The sequence below is a fragment of the Anomalospiza imberbis genome, chromosome 6 (genome assembly GCF_031753505.1).
Source record: "Anomalospiza imberbis isolate Cuckoo-Finch-1a 21T00152 chromosome 6, ASM3175350v1, whole genome shotgun sequence".
In the NCBI taxonomy this organism is placed as follows: Eukaryota; Metazoa; Chordata; class Aves; order Passeriformes; family Viduidae; genus Anomalospiza; species Anomalospiza imberbis.
Genome location: NC_089686.1, coordinates 17,064,863 through 17,082,450, shown reverse-complemented (window position 1 = coordinate 17,082,450; position 17,588 = coordinate 17,064,863). Strand labels below are relative to the sequence as shown.

General features: G+C 38.2%; 1 protein-coding gene across 2 annotated transcripts in view; it reads left to right on the top strand.

The window, feature by feature from the left end:
- KCNK13 (potassium two pore domain channel subfamily K member 13) overlaps positions 1-17,588 on the top strand; it is a 50,041-nt gene that overhangs the window by 18,899 nt on the left and 13,554 nt on the right. Inside the window, exon 2 of one of the 2 annotated variants that reach the window (XM_068192626.1) lies at positions 14,340-14,416. The exons of the other annotated variant lie outside the window; for it this stretch is intronic. Coding sequence (XP_068048727.1) covers positions 14,340-14,416 — 77 coding nt within the window. The remainder of the gene's footprint in view (positions 1-14,339; positions 14,417-17,588) is intronic. 2 annotated transcript variants of the gene reach the window in all.

The following is a 17,588-nucleotide window of genomic DNA, read 5'->3' as shown; positions in this document are numbered from 1 at the left end:
TCATGTAGGTGACTTCTGTGTTTGTTAAGCAATCAAAATGCAGGAGTAATACCATGTATTGAATGTGAAAATGTGTGTGCTTGATCAGAGTTATACAGAGAGTAATAATGACTGTCAAGTCCCTGTAGAGGAGCTGAGTTTAGTGATTTTAGTTCTATCTGTGCCTGATGTGCTCACACATCTGGTAATAACCTCAGAAAAGAAAGCAGGGTTGTAACTTGTGTTTCAACTGGACTGTGGATGTGTTAATATGCCAAATGGCCTGGTGTTTGTGAGGATCTACTGAAACTTGACTGAGATTGTATTGATTTGATCAGATTTGTTTTTAAATTTAATTTTTACTTGAACTGAGTTTCCTTTGGTTTATTCCTTTCATTCCTTTAGCCAACCTCCTCTACAGAAACTGTTAAGTACCTTCTGATCCCCTTCATTTCACAAAAGTCAGCACATGCTGTGTCTTATGAAGTTACATTGCTAAATGCCAGGCAATGTGAATATGCTGATATCTGTCAAACATAATATGTAGAAGTTTTATCAGACTGCTTTTCTTTTACAACAACATGAATTAGCATCTCTGTCTGTCACCTAAACTCATTGTCAGAAAATGTGTAGGATCATAATTATCTTGGAGATTTGATAGAGACTGATCAACAAGTCCAAAAATTACTGAAGCATAGTATGACTGACAGAGAGAATGGGGCAAGTGGGCACATAAGCTCCATTTTATTGCAAAGCCTGAGTAATACTGCAAATATGTCTTTTTTTTTTTGTTGGTTTTTTTTTGTTTTTTTTTTTTTTTTGTTTTAGATGCCATCAGTACTTATGCCAAGCTTTTCTTTAGATTTCTGAAAGCTTTGAGCTTCACAACATATTTGTGGGTGTAATTACTTTTTGCATTCACATGTAGTATATAAATGTACACACATAGGTTCAACAGAATTATGGGGGGCTTCTCATGACAGAATTAGGCAGGGAAACCATGATCTTTGTCTAAAAATATTTTTGTTTTGTAAAAAATAATAATAATCTAAATACACTAGAATATAAAGGATAAGAAGGAAGGATATATAGACTGGATATTCACATATACTTGGATTAGAATTTGAGCAATTTCTGAGCTGGAAGCAGAAATGGGCAAGATGAAATGGAAATCTTTTACAAAAATGACAGAGAAGAAACTTTGCTTTCATTTTTAGAAACCAGTATACAGCATCCTTATTGTTACCTTCATCAGTTTTTCTGCTGAAATATTCAATTTCTCCTCATTGTTGTGGGGCTATGAAAAAATTTGCGGTGTATAAATGGAACAGCTGTGCTTCTCTAAAATCCAGTGAATCATCTTTCACTCTTACACATTGCTCATGATCACATTTAATGAAAATCAGGAGTATGATGGCTCTTCCTCAGCAGTTGTAAGATAAGAGTTACCAGAGAAAGCAGCCTTTGAGTCAGTTGAGGGAAATTCTGTGGGGGAGATTTTTCACTCTTCTATCCCCCAGTATAAACCTCGGGCTCATAAATTATCAGAGCTTTCAGTACTCAGTAGGAAAAATTCAGGACAAATAATAAACCCTGAAATGTAAAGAATTGAAAAAATACACCAATTCACCCAGATATTTATAGTTTTAAAAATATGGAACCACCATTTAGAACCAACATAACATACCAGCTAGAAAGAACAGTATTGCGGGCATAGGCAAGAAAGCCTGCTGTCCCTGTAATTTTGTCAGTTGCTAGGAAAAATCACTGCTAATGCATTGCTAATAATGTCAGTGTAGGAAGCTGAGTTTACACTTCTCAGGTGCTTGTTTCCATATTGAAATGCAAATCATTCTTAGACTTCTGTCTTCACTTCAGGAGCCATATTGCAATGAAATTAGTTGCTCTGCCATCAGGGGAAAAAATGGTGATTGCGTCTTTTACAACGGTAATGTTTTTGCTTAGCACATAGGGATATGAAATTTGCTGTTAATGGTGATTTTAGTTCCTTTTTTGTAGAGGCAATGCCACTGATTGTCGCTGGGAACTGAGTGTGGTTTGAGTCACAAGTCTATTTTCTTAGATTAGAGCCTGATGGTAATTACCTAAGCCTAGAAAGTCCTGAATTTGAGAACTCAGCAACACGTTTATTTCTTGCAAGTCAGTTTATTATAGGTAAGGAGAAAAGGACATATCTTGGTTTCTTGCCTACGTGGGTTTGGATTATGTATTGTGTATTTTTTCCTTACCCCAAACTCTGCATTACTGGATATATTCCTTGAGGAGTGGTGCTTTGTTCTTAAAAATAAACATGGATCTGGAAGGAAAGAAATGTATTTAAGGAATGGGTAACTTAATGTTTTCATGCTGATGCATCCAGTTGTGTTAGTTATGGTGATTTGTATTTAGTCCTGAAATATCTTAAGATTGGCTCAGTGCTTTGGAATGGGAAACATGTCAAGAAATCAGCAAGCTACACTTGTCAGATATTGCTCAAAGGGGTGACTTGATTAAGGTCTTTACAATACTGCACACAGTGTCATCTTGCTAATTTGCCTTCCTTAACGAGGTGTTTTAAGTAGAAAATTAAAATAAAATTTCCCTTTTGGACTATATGGACTTGATTATCTCAGTACAAGAGACTAGACCCTAAAATTAATTCTCACACTTAAGCAGATGTGGCAGCCAAGATGTTGCTGTCAATTTGTTACAGATGGTCTTGAACATTAAAATTAAAGTGGACTATGCTATAATCTGAATTTCAGCCATCTTGGAGTTCCTGTTTATGTAACTCAGGAATGATTTACTGGCTACTGAAAATTAGTGGTTTATTACCTTTGAAGTAATGTTTTCCTGCAGATCTTCCTGTTTTTCTAAAATTGATCTCATACTGCAGTGATATTTGGGGCATACCCTTCTCAGAGTGAAAGCAATGAGTGCCCTGGCAGAGAGGAAGGTGGGGATATGGGTAGGGCAGCAAGACTTCCCCCACCTTTTAAATGCTGTTGGATCTTTACATCCTGCTTCCACAGCAACCATGTGTATATATTGTTTATGATGCATTTGTGAGGGGTGAACACTTGGCTGTTATACACACATTCTTCATGTTTTGCAGCATGCATAAATGCTGTTGATTTAAGCTTCCAGCTTTTACCACAGTAGGATTAATGGTCTGCTGGTGTTACTTTTGCCTACTCTCCTAGAAGCTATATAACAAATAGAAATCATCTGTGATATTCTGCCAAGGTAAGAAGAAATCAGGAGAAAAGTATTCTACCTCATGAGGTCGTCATCCCACATCTTCCCATGCAAGGATGAAGCATTTTTTTCACAGTATGCCCTTAAACAATAGGTAAGAAGACAAACTGGAGCATTAGGAGGTTTGTTCCTTACCTGTTGTGATGGCTTTGCTGCTTGCTTTTTAGGGATTAGCCACTTAATCACATGGAAACTAAAGACAATAGAAAGAGTGTGAAGTTGTCCACTGAAAATGAGCAAGTGCACCACAAAATTAGGGGGGAGGTATTTTGTGATTATTCTCCTGGAAGACAAACCATGGAGTTTGACTTAAATTCTCAGGGAATGGCTGGGCATAGTTTGCTGAAGAAATCATTCACTAGTTTATTATTATTATTATACATACTAGTATGTAGCAGACCCTACATACGCTGATGCATTAAAATAGGTTTTTTATATATTTTGTGCTGCTTCTTCCATATATATTTTCCTTTTTTCCCCCAACAGTCTGATGATTTTGGTTTCTCCAGGGAGATTCTTTACTGACCCATTCTCCTGGCAAAATTCAAGGTCCAGTTGTGGTCTCCCTGGCCAAAGATATAATCAGAAGTAGAGCCAGTTCATGTATGCAGTTTTAGACAGAATCAGATCCAAATGCTGTATTGAAACTGTCTTGAAAGCTGCAACCAATGAGGCCATGGGTTGGCAATGTTTATCCACAAGGGAAAAGTCAGAGGTGGATAGTAGAAGTAATTAATATATTAAAAAAGGGTTTAAGTATCTCTGAGATGAGGACTTGTAGCACCGCAAAATCCTGTCTTAAATAATGGGAATGCTTTCACACTTGCCATAGTAACAGCAAAATTGCTAGTGATAAAATTAACTCAGTCTCTCTATTTTGTATTATTGCAATTTTAGCACTTGGTATGCCTTTTAATTTTGCCTGTGGACAGAATATATAATGAAATCAGAAAGGCTACAGTTGAAGTAGCCCTTTTTAGTCATTGTAGCACATAAATATGAATGGTGGTTTGGAATAGATGCTTAGAAATAAAGTTTTAATTCAGTCTGTCTTCATCAGAAAAAAAACCTGAAAAAATTCCATTTAATCTAACACAGGATACTTGGAGGGATAAATTTAGTGCTAACAGTTTACCACTGAAACTCTGGATTTTGGAGAGACACCACAAGCTTTAACAGGGACCTACATACTGACTTTTCTCCTTAGTGCTTGTTAGAGCTGCCCTGAGTTAACTGTAACAGATAATTGTTCAGAACATGAGTATCAATGGAAATTGAGTTTTAGAGCAAATAACAGTATTTATTAAGCATATCTTAAAGCGATTATTGTAGGTATGAATACATCACATATTCCAGTAATTTTGAAAGAGCTCTGAGGAATCAAAGTGACTTCTACAGACTTCTAAAAATAAGCCCACAGTCTTCTAAGGAAGTATTTTCTTTAAAACAGAACCCAACAGTTCCCTTCTCTCTCTGAGTCACAATCACTAGAAGCACTAATGGCATGTCCTCATGATAAATGCTTTCATGGCAAGGAAAATGCAATTGTTTTTTCAAAGTCAGATTATGTATTTCCACTGTATTTCTAGAAACCAGAAAACTCAGTTATTGCTTAGTCAGTTCACTGAGTTTTGTGAAGGTGACAAGGAAGTAGAGGAAAGATGTCCTTCTCCTTGCTCTGCAGATGTCTGCAGTTGGGAGCTCTACCTCCCTCATTTAGCTAGTGGGATAGTGCCAGCTCTTGTACTGCCTCTCTAGCACAAAGCCTCTCTAGAAAACCCTCTGCTTGATGCCTCTTGAAGCCTCCTAGAAGCTTGTTTGGATACCAGAGGGCTGCACAGGGTTTGGCAGTGGATCAAACAGATCATCTGCCACCATCCCTGTCCAGAGCCAGGCAGAGGAGAGAGAGACAAATGGTGCCAGAGGGTGGGCAATGAGCTGGGGCAACTCCTCACTTCAACCAGTTCCTCACACACCTGGCCAAAGTGGAGAAGTCTTTTGGGGCCCTGAAGTGCTTTTTCACGACTTCATCTGAGTAAACACACAGAGCTTTTTGACTCTTTTTTTTTCCTATTGTAAACAAAATTGTTACCAAATAAAGAGAGTTTAAGGGAGAGCTACACTGATTTCCAGCAGGTCAAAGTGTGAATAGATGATAGGATTTAAAAAAGGCAAATATTAATTGCATGGTAAGAGTCTGTTATGTAATAGCCTGTAAATATTTGATAGTACAAGATAAACTGGTGACAATCTACAGGTATTTGAAAACAACTTGAAAAAGCATGATTAATAGTAATGGGCTAATATTAACCAAGAAAACGTATAAGATAAATATCAGGGGAAAAAATCAGAAGATTTATTAATCAGTAGATATCGGATTGAGATTTTGAATCGGCAGTGGTTTAGAAGATGCTTAGTGTTAAGTGTCCCAGCTATGTGGATTGTCTGTTAGGTTATGGGCAAGTCAATTAAAATTTTTGTGAATATTTTCCTATTATTTCCTTACAAGTTTTTAATTGTGCCGAGTGGAGTGTGAGATGGACTATAATTGCAAATGCTGAGAGAGCTGACATGCTCAGTCATAAGCAGAAGAGGCACCTACATAACATCTCTTCTAGTAAGATAGAGTTCTTGCACAGGAAAAGACTCTTGATTATGTTATGAGTCAATGAGGGATATTTTGTCAGATGTTATGCAGATCCTACTGCATGTTACATTTTAGCCAATTTAATAACTTCAGTGAGTTAGAAGTCTTGATATAATAAGAATTCTACTTTAAATTCAGGAATACCATGTAACTTTATTTTAACAGAAATGTTAAGTCCAACATGTAGCTTTCAGAATATTAAATCTTTTCATATTTGTCTATGTAATACAAAAGTAATGTAGCTGAAATACTATGTAGCTTATTACTCAACTAAGCAATTGAAATTATTTGGGGGTTATGGTGTTTTCCCCCAATTTTTGTCAATTTTTGTCAACCTTATGAGATAATATTTACTTTGTTTTCTAGATACTGAGTCATTTGTGCAAAGTTTTACATCAGTTGTTGACAGCAGATTTATATGTCACTAAATTTTCTGTCTTGATGTCTGACTCACCATTGTGTTTCCCCAGTGTAAACAGATTTTTTGTAATGGAGTTACAAAGGCATAAGAAAGAGGTGACATAGCAACCTCTATGGCTGGTGTAAAACTTTCCTCTGTGAACGTCTGTGTGCGGTGGATGAGAATGTATACAAATGGAGTTAACCATTTTGTAAGCTGTGTAAATAGCTATGCTTTGGGGGCCAAACTCCTCTCTAATTGATATAGACATATTGTCTTATAGGCAGCTGACAGCAGTCCTTCCCTTTACCAAGACTAGTTACCTGGTTATTTTCAGAGGTGGGAAGCACCATGTTGGGCATGCAAACACCATAATGCCATATCTATATTCCCTGGGAAGCCAAACACTCCATGCTGCCTTGTTAGGGAGGCTGGAAATGTGGGAAAGGCCAGGAAGATGTGAGGCCATTGCTGTTCATGGCCTTTTGCAGGACATCCTTTCTGCCCCCCCAGCAGCAGCGTAGGGCAGCTTTAGCTGTGGACATGCAGTCACATGTCCACTTTAATGTAGAGTAACTTGTTCATGGGAAGTCAATTAGAGCTCAGCCACTGGGATCAATTTGTTAGATGCTGTGAGTTGCAGTGTTGTTGTTGCTTTTACTGCTTTAATATGCTTTCCTGATAAGCACATGTTTTATACTCCTGGTACATCTGTTTAGGTCAAGGAATTAGTGCTTTAAGTTGTTAAAAGAAAAGAGAGTCAAAGTTTTACCACTAGCTGATAGACTTTGCTTCTCCTATGTCTTAGTTTTGAACATCTGCCAAATGAGGCAAACACTTAATTATCTAATACAACTGCAGTAAGAGTCAGTTTAATCACAATAGAATATACATTCCATTTCAATTCCAATGGAATATAATATTTCAGTTTATGAGTTATGAAAAGTACAAGCAAATACCAGTGTGAAAGCCTTGTGAATCATAATTTCTTCAGATTCTGCGGTTTTCAAAGTGATTATTTGCCACTGAGTTCAGCCAAGCCAAGATTTTACTGCAAATGCAGGGGTTTTTGTACACTTAACCCAATGGAATGGGTTTTTAAGATACCCCATTTTAACTCCATACAGGTTTAAAATTATTAGGAAATACTTTGGAAATTTTGCCTCACCTGGTTTGAGAATAAGTAACGTGGGGGCACTGAAACATTTGTTATGACAGACTGTCTTTAATATCCTGCTTCATTGCTTGTTTTTTTCCACTTTGTCTTTTTTTTCCTTCAATAGGACACCTGAAGTATGTTCAGAAAGCAGATTTCTCACCCTTGGTCAAGTTTATGCTTTGTCTTTCTTGCTTCAAGATACGTACAAAGAATAGAGAGAGAAAATAAAATTTTTAGGAAAAAGTAATGGAAATAATAGGGTATCCTGAGATTTGTTTTCGAAGAAAAGTCTAGAGGTCATTCTAATTTATGAAAAAGCAGGGGGCTGTGATCCCTTTGTGCCTGCATGAGAAACAGAAAAGTGATTTTAGATACAGCCAGTCTAACAGTTGTGTTTGTATCGTTTGACCAGCTTAGACTTTCAGTGTTTCTTTCAGTTCAGCTGTTGGAATTATGGCAGAATCTGTCCATCAGCATTGACAGAGATTAATTCATTTAGAATGTATGAAGAAGGGGTTCTTTTTCCTGCTGAAAATTTCATTATTTTCCCATGTCAAGAAGTACTGACAGCAAGAATATTGATATAATTCCAAGTAAATTACTATTATGCTTCTTAATATAAACAGTTTTGTTGCTTTAAACATAATCTCCCATCTTACATAATGTTTCCTTTCAGACATTAATAGTTTTTGCTTTTTTATTTGTCATGTTTTCTGAGTTTCATGTGATACCTAGGGAGAAATGTGACTCCTCCCATATATCTGCATTCTAGGCATCAAACTACATGAGAAGATGCTCTGTGGCAGGTATTTGTCACCAGCTTCTAAAATAGAAGTCTAAATAATAGAAAGAATGTTATTCTGATGTTTTACTCTAGCCTTTAATTACCACTCCATCTGCTGATAAACACATTATTGTAGCAGACATGGTGATTACTTAATGGAAATATTTTTAAATCATCACTTTCTTATAGTGTTTACATCCAAAATATTACGGCATTGTATATTGCGGCCCAGGAATCTGCCCAGATGTAAGAGCAGATCTCACTTGCTTTCACTAACTGCAAACTAACAAAAGAGAAATCCTCTGAAGAGCCACAGATGGCAATTACTGAAATGCTTTCTTCTTGTTGTTTTTCTCACTTTCAGTAGTCTGACTCTGTAATTAACAATGAAGAAAAATTAATTCTTGAGGTGGTTTTGATTTGTATAGTAGAGAAAAAGTTACATTTGAGAAAACCAGTTATAACTCTATCAGGATTGGTTTAAACCATTAAAAATAAAGAGCACAGAAGATCAGATTTCTGTATCACTGAAAGAAAATTTCAGTTCCATCCATTGTAATTGAAAGTGCAGAGAAGAATTATCAGTGGGATTAAATGGCCATCCATCGGTTGATTCATTTCTTTAAGCAAAGACCCATGCACTGCAATTTGTCATGGCTTCAAGTCTGTAATTTCTCACCATAGGATAAACTAAGCAAATATGCAAGTTTTTGAAAGTAGTGGCAATATTCTCAGTCATTCATATTTTGGTGAGAAGCCCAAGAGGAAGTCTTTGAGACTCCGCCTCACTGTGTACATTGCACACCTGCTTCTTATCTGCACATGCCATCAACAACTGCTTTTCTTTCTAAAAAGCTGAAGTTCATGTTTCCTATCTTCACTTTTTTCAAGGCATAAGCCACACACCATCTGTGCACATTCCATTGAAGGCTCTGATTTCTATCTGTCAAGCTAAAATGAAGCATCCCTTCATAGCAGTAGAATATTGCTTGTTGACACTCAGTGGGATTCATCCTGGAAGGCAGGAGAAAGTTTTGTCAGAAAAAGATAAATTTTAGAATGTGTGAAAAGAGCTCATAAGTATCCATTGCCCATGAAGAGACACTTAACTTTCTATGAAGAGTAAATGTGGCAATTTCCTGCATCTTATTATTTTAAATTGGTAAGACCAAGCTTGCACTGATGGAACTGTTCACTTGTTTCACAGTGGGAAATGTTAGCAATTATTTCTTAATTATTGGTGTCAATATTGCCTTTTATCCAGGATGATAAACACAGCACTTCATCTGTGGATGTGCATGTGCTGTGCATCTGCTTTGAAGGGAAATCTTGTGCTGTTCTGTATTTTGTGTACAGAGCTGTAATTATCCCTTAGTTTACCTGCACGTAAATAGTAGGGAGGAGAATCTTAAAATGTGAAGAATGTGAGATTGTTGATTTCTAGCAGTTTATGCCTGTTTCAAATGTGAGAAGATTAAAAATAGGAGCAGGTAGAATTGCATCTACTTAGAAGCTGTCTCAGGTTTCTGTGAGCTGCTAGCAGTGTAGCAGTGCTAGCTGCTAGCAGTGTCTTTTTAATGATGATGGAAAATGTTTGGAGACCTGAAGATGTGACAGTTCCTGATGTGATTTAGTTCAATTTATTGGAGTTTGGCTTGGATAAAATAATCCTTTATTGGAAAAAATGCAATTAAATATAAACTATCAATGACTGTTTAACTATAACTTCTTCAGAGAGCTTTATTCTATCCTCAGGGAAATAGAAGAATAAAATAAAATATGATATGATAGACTTCCTTGCAAATTTCAGGATAAGTTCTTGTTAATCTTTGCAGCGAATTTCTTGTCATAGAAATAAATAAAGCATGAAACTCAAAGCAGCACATGAATTAGGTTTGGCTGAATAAGATCCCAGGAGACTTTTGTCTTGCTTGGGTTTGTTAAAAAGTAAGCAATTTGCCATACTTGAAAAAAGGTTGATTTAGCTGAACTGCCATCATCATATAAAGCAGAGGTAGATGGAGTCTAATCTGAACAAGTGTGTCCCAAAGAAGACTATTTGTATAATGTCTTAGTTCCTCCCCCTCTTCCTGAATGGCTTGGACTTGTGCCAGTGAAGTGCCTAAGGAAAAATAAAACAGGCAAGCAAGCTAATCTAAGCTTTATCTTGGATCTGGGAAAAGAAAGGAAACAACAATTGAATGGATTGTTAAAATAAGAAAAATCAATTACCTGATTGTCCAGGTGGCCTTTAGGATGGAAGCAGCAGTATTGCACTCCTGGTTCCCCTGCACCAGTATCCACAGGAGAGACCAGGACAACGGGAAATGGCAAACTGGAGGACACAGGGGAAAAACACTGTCACAGGTTTCCAGCAGTAGCATTGACATACATACCTGCTACCTTGCTTTCACTGAGCTTTCTGGCTCACTGCTGTAGTCATGGAAAGGTTACAAAGCTGAGGCATGGTGGCATACATGGACCTGTCCATCTTACACTTTTAAATACAGTTGCAAAAGAACTGTAGAGAAGTCAGCTTTTAAACTCAGTTGTATAATAACTGTTTCTGCTGCATTTTGTGGTAATGGAAGGAATGAAAACTTCTTCAGTGGAGGGTTTCATGGAAGGGTAACCTGCTTTTTTCCTGGACAGCTGAACTGTTTGGGTTAAACTGGTTTGTACATATGCCTGTCACACACACTGCAAGAGAAAATAATTTTCTCTAAAAGAACCTAAATGTGAATTTCCCAGATGGTTACAAAATTAAATTTTTTTTTTTAAAAATTAAGAAGTGCCCTGTTAGATGTGAGGAAGGTAGTAAAGTGACATCTGCAAATGTCAGCTTCTCCTTATCTTTCACAAGAGGAGAGAAAACAGCAGAGGAAGCTGCAGAGCTGACTGTTTTGCTGTGCCTCTGCTCCTCTCTGTCTGCTCCCCATCCTTAGTGCCCTCATTTTAGAAAGGATGAGAACTCTCATGTACTTCCAGGAGCAATAAAATAACTTTTAGACTGCTGGCACATTGACTGTAGTTTTTTGGAATTGCTAAAGACTGCTTGAGATAGTGTTTTATCAGCATTTACAACCTGCTCTGATAACTGTTCCTGCTGGGCTGTTGTTTCTACTCTGCTCCATCCCCCTGGGTTTCTCAGCTTCTGCCTATGTTCTCCTATAAACAGTTGCCCATAGCAACACCCACGAAAAGGCCCTCAGTGCTGACATCTTCCCCAGGGGACAGGACAGGAGCTCTGACAGTGCCAGCAGCAGCACTGGCAGAGCTCAGCTCTCTGGGCCTCCCCTGCTAAGCAGGAGTGAAGGAAACATACCTCCAGAAAGCAACAGTTTTCAGGAATGAGAGGGTGGCATATCCAGCACCAAAAGCATTTGATGAATCACTTACCTACTAGGAGCTGGTGAAAATACCCTATCACTGGTATTCTTCAGAGTCGGTGCTGCACCCCATTGTCCCAAACCCCTTCCACACCCAGAACAACCTCCTCTCTCACACCTGCCCGCTTCTTGTGGGATTGTGCAATTAGCTGGATCAGGACTGAACTGGTTAAATTTACTCTGACAAAAGGTTCATTTTTAAACTGGAAGAGAGTATGTTTAGATTGGGTATTGGGAAGAAATTCCTTGCTGTGAGGGTGGTGAGGCACTGGAACAGGTTGCTCAGAGATTATAGATGGCCCATCCCAAGAAGTGTTCAAGGCCAGGTTGGATGAGGCTCTGAGTGCCCCAGTCTAGTGAAAGGTGTCTTTGGCCATGGCAGGGGGATTGGAATGAGGTGTTCTTAAGGTCCTTCCCACCCCAAGTCATTCTGTGGTTTTTAACTTCTCCTTTGGATCAATGTGAGGCTACAGCTGCACTAGCACAAGAAAGCCAGTGCCAGGGTCAAGTGGGCAAGACCTGCTTCTGCTGACATTGCCACTGAGATAAATTCTTACCAAATTTCAGTGTAAATTGAGAAAGCTGTGAGTTTTTATCAATGTAGCTGGCAACTTCTGTATTTATGTGGTGATGCTGGCAGAACTGCAGCAACAGGGCAAGCAGAACATGGTAGGTGGGATCCGCTTACAGCGAGATCCACTGGAGTTCTGCACTCAAATTTGCCATCACCTGAAAGTATGAAGGATTTGGTATAAGGTGCCCAAGATAGAGACTGACTGATAGAGAGTCAGTATTTCTCAAGTCCGTTCCTGGAGATTCAAATCCCAGTCTCTCAGCGTTGCTGTTGGGATGTTTGGACTCAGATCTTCACTCTACATCACGTCACTTATCCTCACTCTAAGCTCCTTCTGCATTTTATTTATTTTCTTCCTTCATCCCCAACATATTCTTGTTCTTGTGAAACCATTGATCTGCAGCTTTTGACCCATCAGATTACACAAATTCCTTTTAACCCAATAGCAGAACTACAAAAGCAATTAACAAGGCTGGATGTGGCAAGGTCTCTGATCAAGAACAGCTGAAGTTGGCATATTGTTACTCAGAATAGTGGTACAGCTCAAAATTGGTCATTGAGGTTTCAAAATCCGCAATCCTGTCCTCCATCAATGGTAATAATGCCTTCATTATTGTGTTTGGTGTGCATTACCCTTAATTTATCTTAATAGGAGGGAGTTATATAATTACTCTTCTTACAGCTATTGCTGTTCTCATGACCAAATACAAATTAGAAAGGAAGTGTGTTTGGCAGATCTCTAATAAACATGGCGAAATGGAAGTATATTATAGCTTCTCAAACTGAATGTGAATTCCTATTTGTCATGTAGAGCATGGGTTTTAGAAACTTGGAAAATACACACCAGATGTGTAAATCTTGGAAGAGAAGTCTATGGAAACAGTAGGGGGAACCTAGATTTTCCTTAGCCAGTGCAGTTGGTAGAAAAACTTACTCACAAGATACCTTCCTACTCAAAACAGTGAACCCATGGTTTAAGGTTTTAAATTTGTTCAGCCTGTCAAATTGTTTGTGTGCCTGACCCAGCTCTCAGGGGTCAGTACAGGCAGCTTTGGCTCACTCCAAAGTGTTGGAATCCAAAATGCTTCCAAACTTAGGTGCTAGAAGCAAGAATGTGGATTTATAATTTAAAGCAGAGACATGTTAAGCTAAGTAAAGTTTAGCGTTTTAGAGTACAGTACTGTAGGTTTGGATGTCTAAACATGATTGGCTAAGAAAGCTTACACTGCAGCATGTGTCATAAGAGAAAATATTTAAGGATTGGGTCAAAAATGTAAATATCTTTGTTGGCAGTGTCTTATTTGTTAGTAAATCTTTAAAAGGTCTTGTAATTAGAGGTCTTGTGACCTTCTGAGCCGTACTCATCCTTCCTGCCTATGTAGAAGAAAAATAAATCGCATCAGCTATAGGAACTCAGAGGTCCTGTCTCTAACTCATTCAAAATTCCTTCACAAATCCTTACACCAAAGAGAGCACTGCTGCAAAGGGTTGTGTAAAATGGAGAATGCAGAAGTTTTAAAATTACATGTTCACATTTTACAAGCCAAAGCAGTAAAGCACGTTTCATTTTTAAAGACATCTATACTCTATCAGTCTGTATCATTGTGTTGAGGAAGACCTGATCCTTGAGCAGACTGTGTTGGCATGTGCTTACTCTGGAATGAATCTGTCATTTCCTCACACCTGCTCACATCAGTAAGCTGTGACTATGCTGAATTACCTGCCCTCACACTGCTGAGTTTAAAAACAGTCCCTTCAGCCTATTTAAAATAAAATTAATTGGGGGATACCATAATAAATCCTCAGAATTTACTAACTGAGTAGAACAATTAAAGCAATATTAAATTGTACTAAAAGAAGCATAACTGTACATTCTCCTTAAAAGGGTGCTTTTTATGGTGACATATAAAAGGTGGAAGTGTGGGTTTTTTAATGTTGCATTTTCTAATGTACCAAAAGTAATATACTATAAGCATTGATGTTTTCAGTAAACCTGAGGTGAACAACATTCCTGAAAAAAATAATTCCATGTGCTGAATGGGCTGCAAAGCAAATGGTCTTTGCCTGAATCATCAGAGATCTCCTCAGACATAATAGTTCCAAGGTAAAAATGGCAAAGTCTTAAACTGAAATTGTGAATTTTTTGTAGAAAGACAAGAGTGGAAGAACTGCACATCCTCTTCCCCACAAGCTCCAAGGCCTCAGCTGTGGCAAGACATGTAGGAGGTAATCTACAGAGCACTCTGTGTTTTCATAATTGAGTTGTGAATAAAACTGAAATACATGTAGTCATGATTATTTTGTGTTGAAGAGAAATATGTACCCTAATAATGTAGGGAGAAAATACAGTAATTTGCCATTCAAACTATATATTTTTAGCCACAGAATCTTGTTCTCAAATTTAAATTGACATGCAGTAAAGTAAATCTGGTTTGCTAATATCCCTTAATAATTTTATGAGAACAGATTGGTTCTCACATCAACACTTGTTTGGGAGGAGGTACCCAAAATTCAATCATGTGCATGATGTCAGTTAGCCCAGCGTCCCTCATGTCTTTGGTTTTTATTGTGTCAGTAAGTATGCCATGTTTAATCTCTATGAAATGCTGGAAGCTGATTTAATGAGATGTTTCTAAGAAGTTTCATAGTAGTTATTTTCTAATTCACATGCTTTATTAAATAATGAAGCAAGGTAATAAGGATTTTCTGAGGTTGAATTTTTGCTAAGGAACACAACAGAAATAGGACATCTAAGCCAAAATGAAAAGAGAAGATGGGAGGGAGGAAGGACAGAATGTGCAGCAGAGCTGGAATAACATGCAAATCCTGACAGATCAAGCAGGGAAGCAGGGTTCCTATAAAAACTAAAAGAATTCTCAGCAAAACCAGATCAATGGTCCCCTTTGTTCCCTAGCCATTCCAACAGCAGCAGGAGGTGATGCCATTCGGGGGTGCAAGCCTGGTCAAAGTCATCAGTCCATTCCCCTTGTACGCCCTCAGCATCCACAGTCCCTGGATGTGGATGCTGGTATCTTCTCTGCTTGTGGACCCTTTGTCCAGCAGCTGGTCTTTTTCAAGACAAGTTTACTAGACATGGAAATGGAAATTAATACGACTTCCAATAAGCTCACCTGTTCAGTGAAGATCTAACCAAACACAATAATCTACGGGCTCCACCCATACCAGGATTTGGGAAGGAGGTGAAGGTATTGCTAGACCTTCTGCACTGCCAAATACTGCCTGGGGTATGTGGTAATTACTCAAACATGGTCAAGCAGCTGTACCAGTTCCTGAGGTACTTCTTGAATCCGGGTGCCAAGGTTTTTGTGAGTTCTGCCTTCAGTAGAAGGTCTGCTAAGACATCTTCAGCTTTAAACATTATGTTATCAGTTGTGAGTCTTGTAAATGGTTGCTGAGAAGGTCCTGATATTGAAAACTGCAGATTAGAGGATAGAAGGAAGAGAACATGAATTGGCTATAACGTGCACATGAAACAGCTGCTAGCCAAAGGTTGTTCAAGTATATTCAGATCTTCTGTCTGGTGACACCTCATCATCTGTGTTATAAGGGCAATAACAGATCTTACACAAAAGAAAACTTTTTTGTGGCAGCGAAGCGTCTTAATATCCTCATCTGTCAGTGCACATTCACTCAGATGGATGGGGTTTAGTTTGCTATTCACTCATGAAAACATCATCATTCCTCTTTCCCTGAACTATGCATGCTCAACCAGAATAGCCATTAAATGTTCAAACAAGGATGGATTTTATGTTTGATTTTGCACTAGATACTTTAAATGCTTTTTAATAATGGACAGCATTGGATGCTTTATTTCTTAACCAGAAGGATTTGGCATTTCATAGAATCACTGAATGGTTTGTGTTGGAAATGATCTTAAAGTTCACCTAGTTCCAATCCCCCTGCCATGGGCAAGAACAGTTTTCACTAGACCAGGTTGCTCAAAGCCCCATCCAGCCTGGCCCTAATATTTCCAGGAGTGGGGAGTCCACAACTTCTGTGGGTAACTTATTCAGTGTCTCGCCACTCTTACAGTAAAGCATTTCTTCCTAATATCTAATATAAACCTGCTCTCCTTCAGTTTGAAGCTTTTCCTCCATGTCCTATCCCTATATTCCCTTTTGATAAGTCCATCTCCAGCTTTCTTGTAAGCCCCTTTTAGGTACTGTAAGGTCTCCCCAGAAACTTCTCTTCTCTTCTCTCTGCTGAACCACCCCAACTCTCTAATCCTGTCTTCACAGAAGAGGTGTTCCAGCCCAGTGATCAACTTAATGGCTCTCCTCTGGGCTCATTCCATCAGGTCCATGTCTTTCTTGTGTGGGGACCACAGAGCTGGACACAATATTCCAGGTAGGGTCTCACAAGAGCAGAGAGGCAAAAACACCTCCCTCAACCAGCTGGTTATGCATCTTTTGATGCAGCCTGGGATCTGTTTGCCTTTTTGGACTGCAAGCACACATTGCTGGGTCATGTTGAGCTTTTCATCCACAAACACCACCAGGTCTTTCTCCCCAGGGTTAATCTCCATCCATTCTCTGCCCAGGCTGTATTTGTGCTTGGGATCCTCCTGACCTATTCAGGTCCTTGCACTGGACCTTGTTGAATTTCATGAAGTTTGCACAGATCCACCTCTCAAGTGGTCATTTGAATTACCTAAAGCTTGTCATTCCATTTCTTCTGTTAGGAGAACTATTAGCAATGCATTTTGAAAAAGATACATTATAAAACCATAAATATGTCAAGATTATATGAAACCACATTTTAGCAAGCCCAGACATACATCTGGTAAAGAATGTTACTGTCATGTTTGTAAGCAAAACATCACTCTGGGGACTGCAAAACAGCTGGTGGCTGGTTTTATGTTTTTGCTAGTTTTCATTTAACCGTTTTTTAGAAAACATTCATTGTGACACTTGAAAAGCAAAATTTTATTCAAAGTCAAACTTTAAAATCACATCTTTAAATATATATATGTATATATACAGACACTTATAAATACACTGAGTAAAAAGTACTTCAGCCAATTTTCATTTTATAGGAGGCCAGAAAAGAAAGGACAGTGGTGGGTTTTGTCAAATCCAGTATGTGTGATACAGATTTTTGTGTGTTCCTAAAGGTCCTGGAAGGTAGCAATACAGCACACAGCAAAATATGGCATCACCAGGTCAAAGCCATAGTTTTGAAAGCCATAGTTTTCATTAAAGTATCAGCATCCCAGGAGATCTAATAACAAGATGAAGCTGAGTACTTTGGAATAATTACTAGCCAAATTTTTAATCCTTTTATTATTTCACAAAATACTTTTGTACTGGACCAGCTAATTTGGTCATTCAACATTCTAATGTTAATATATGCTGAAGTCATGTGATGCTCCTGACAA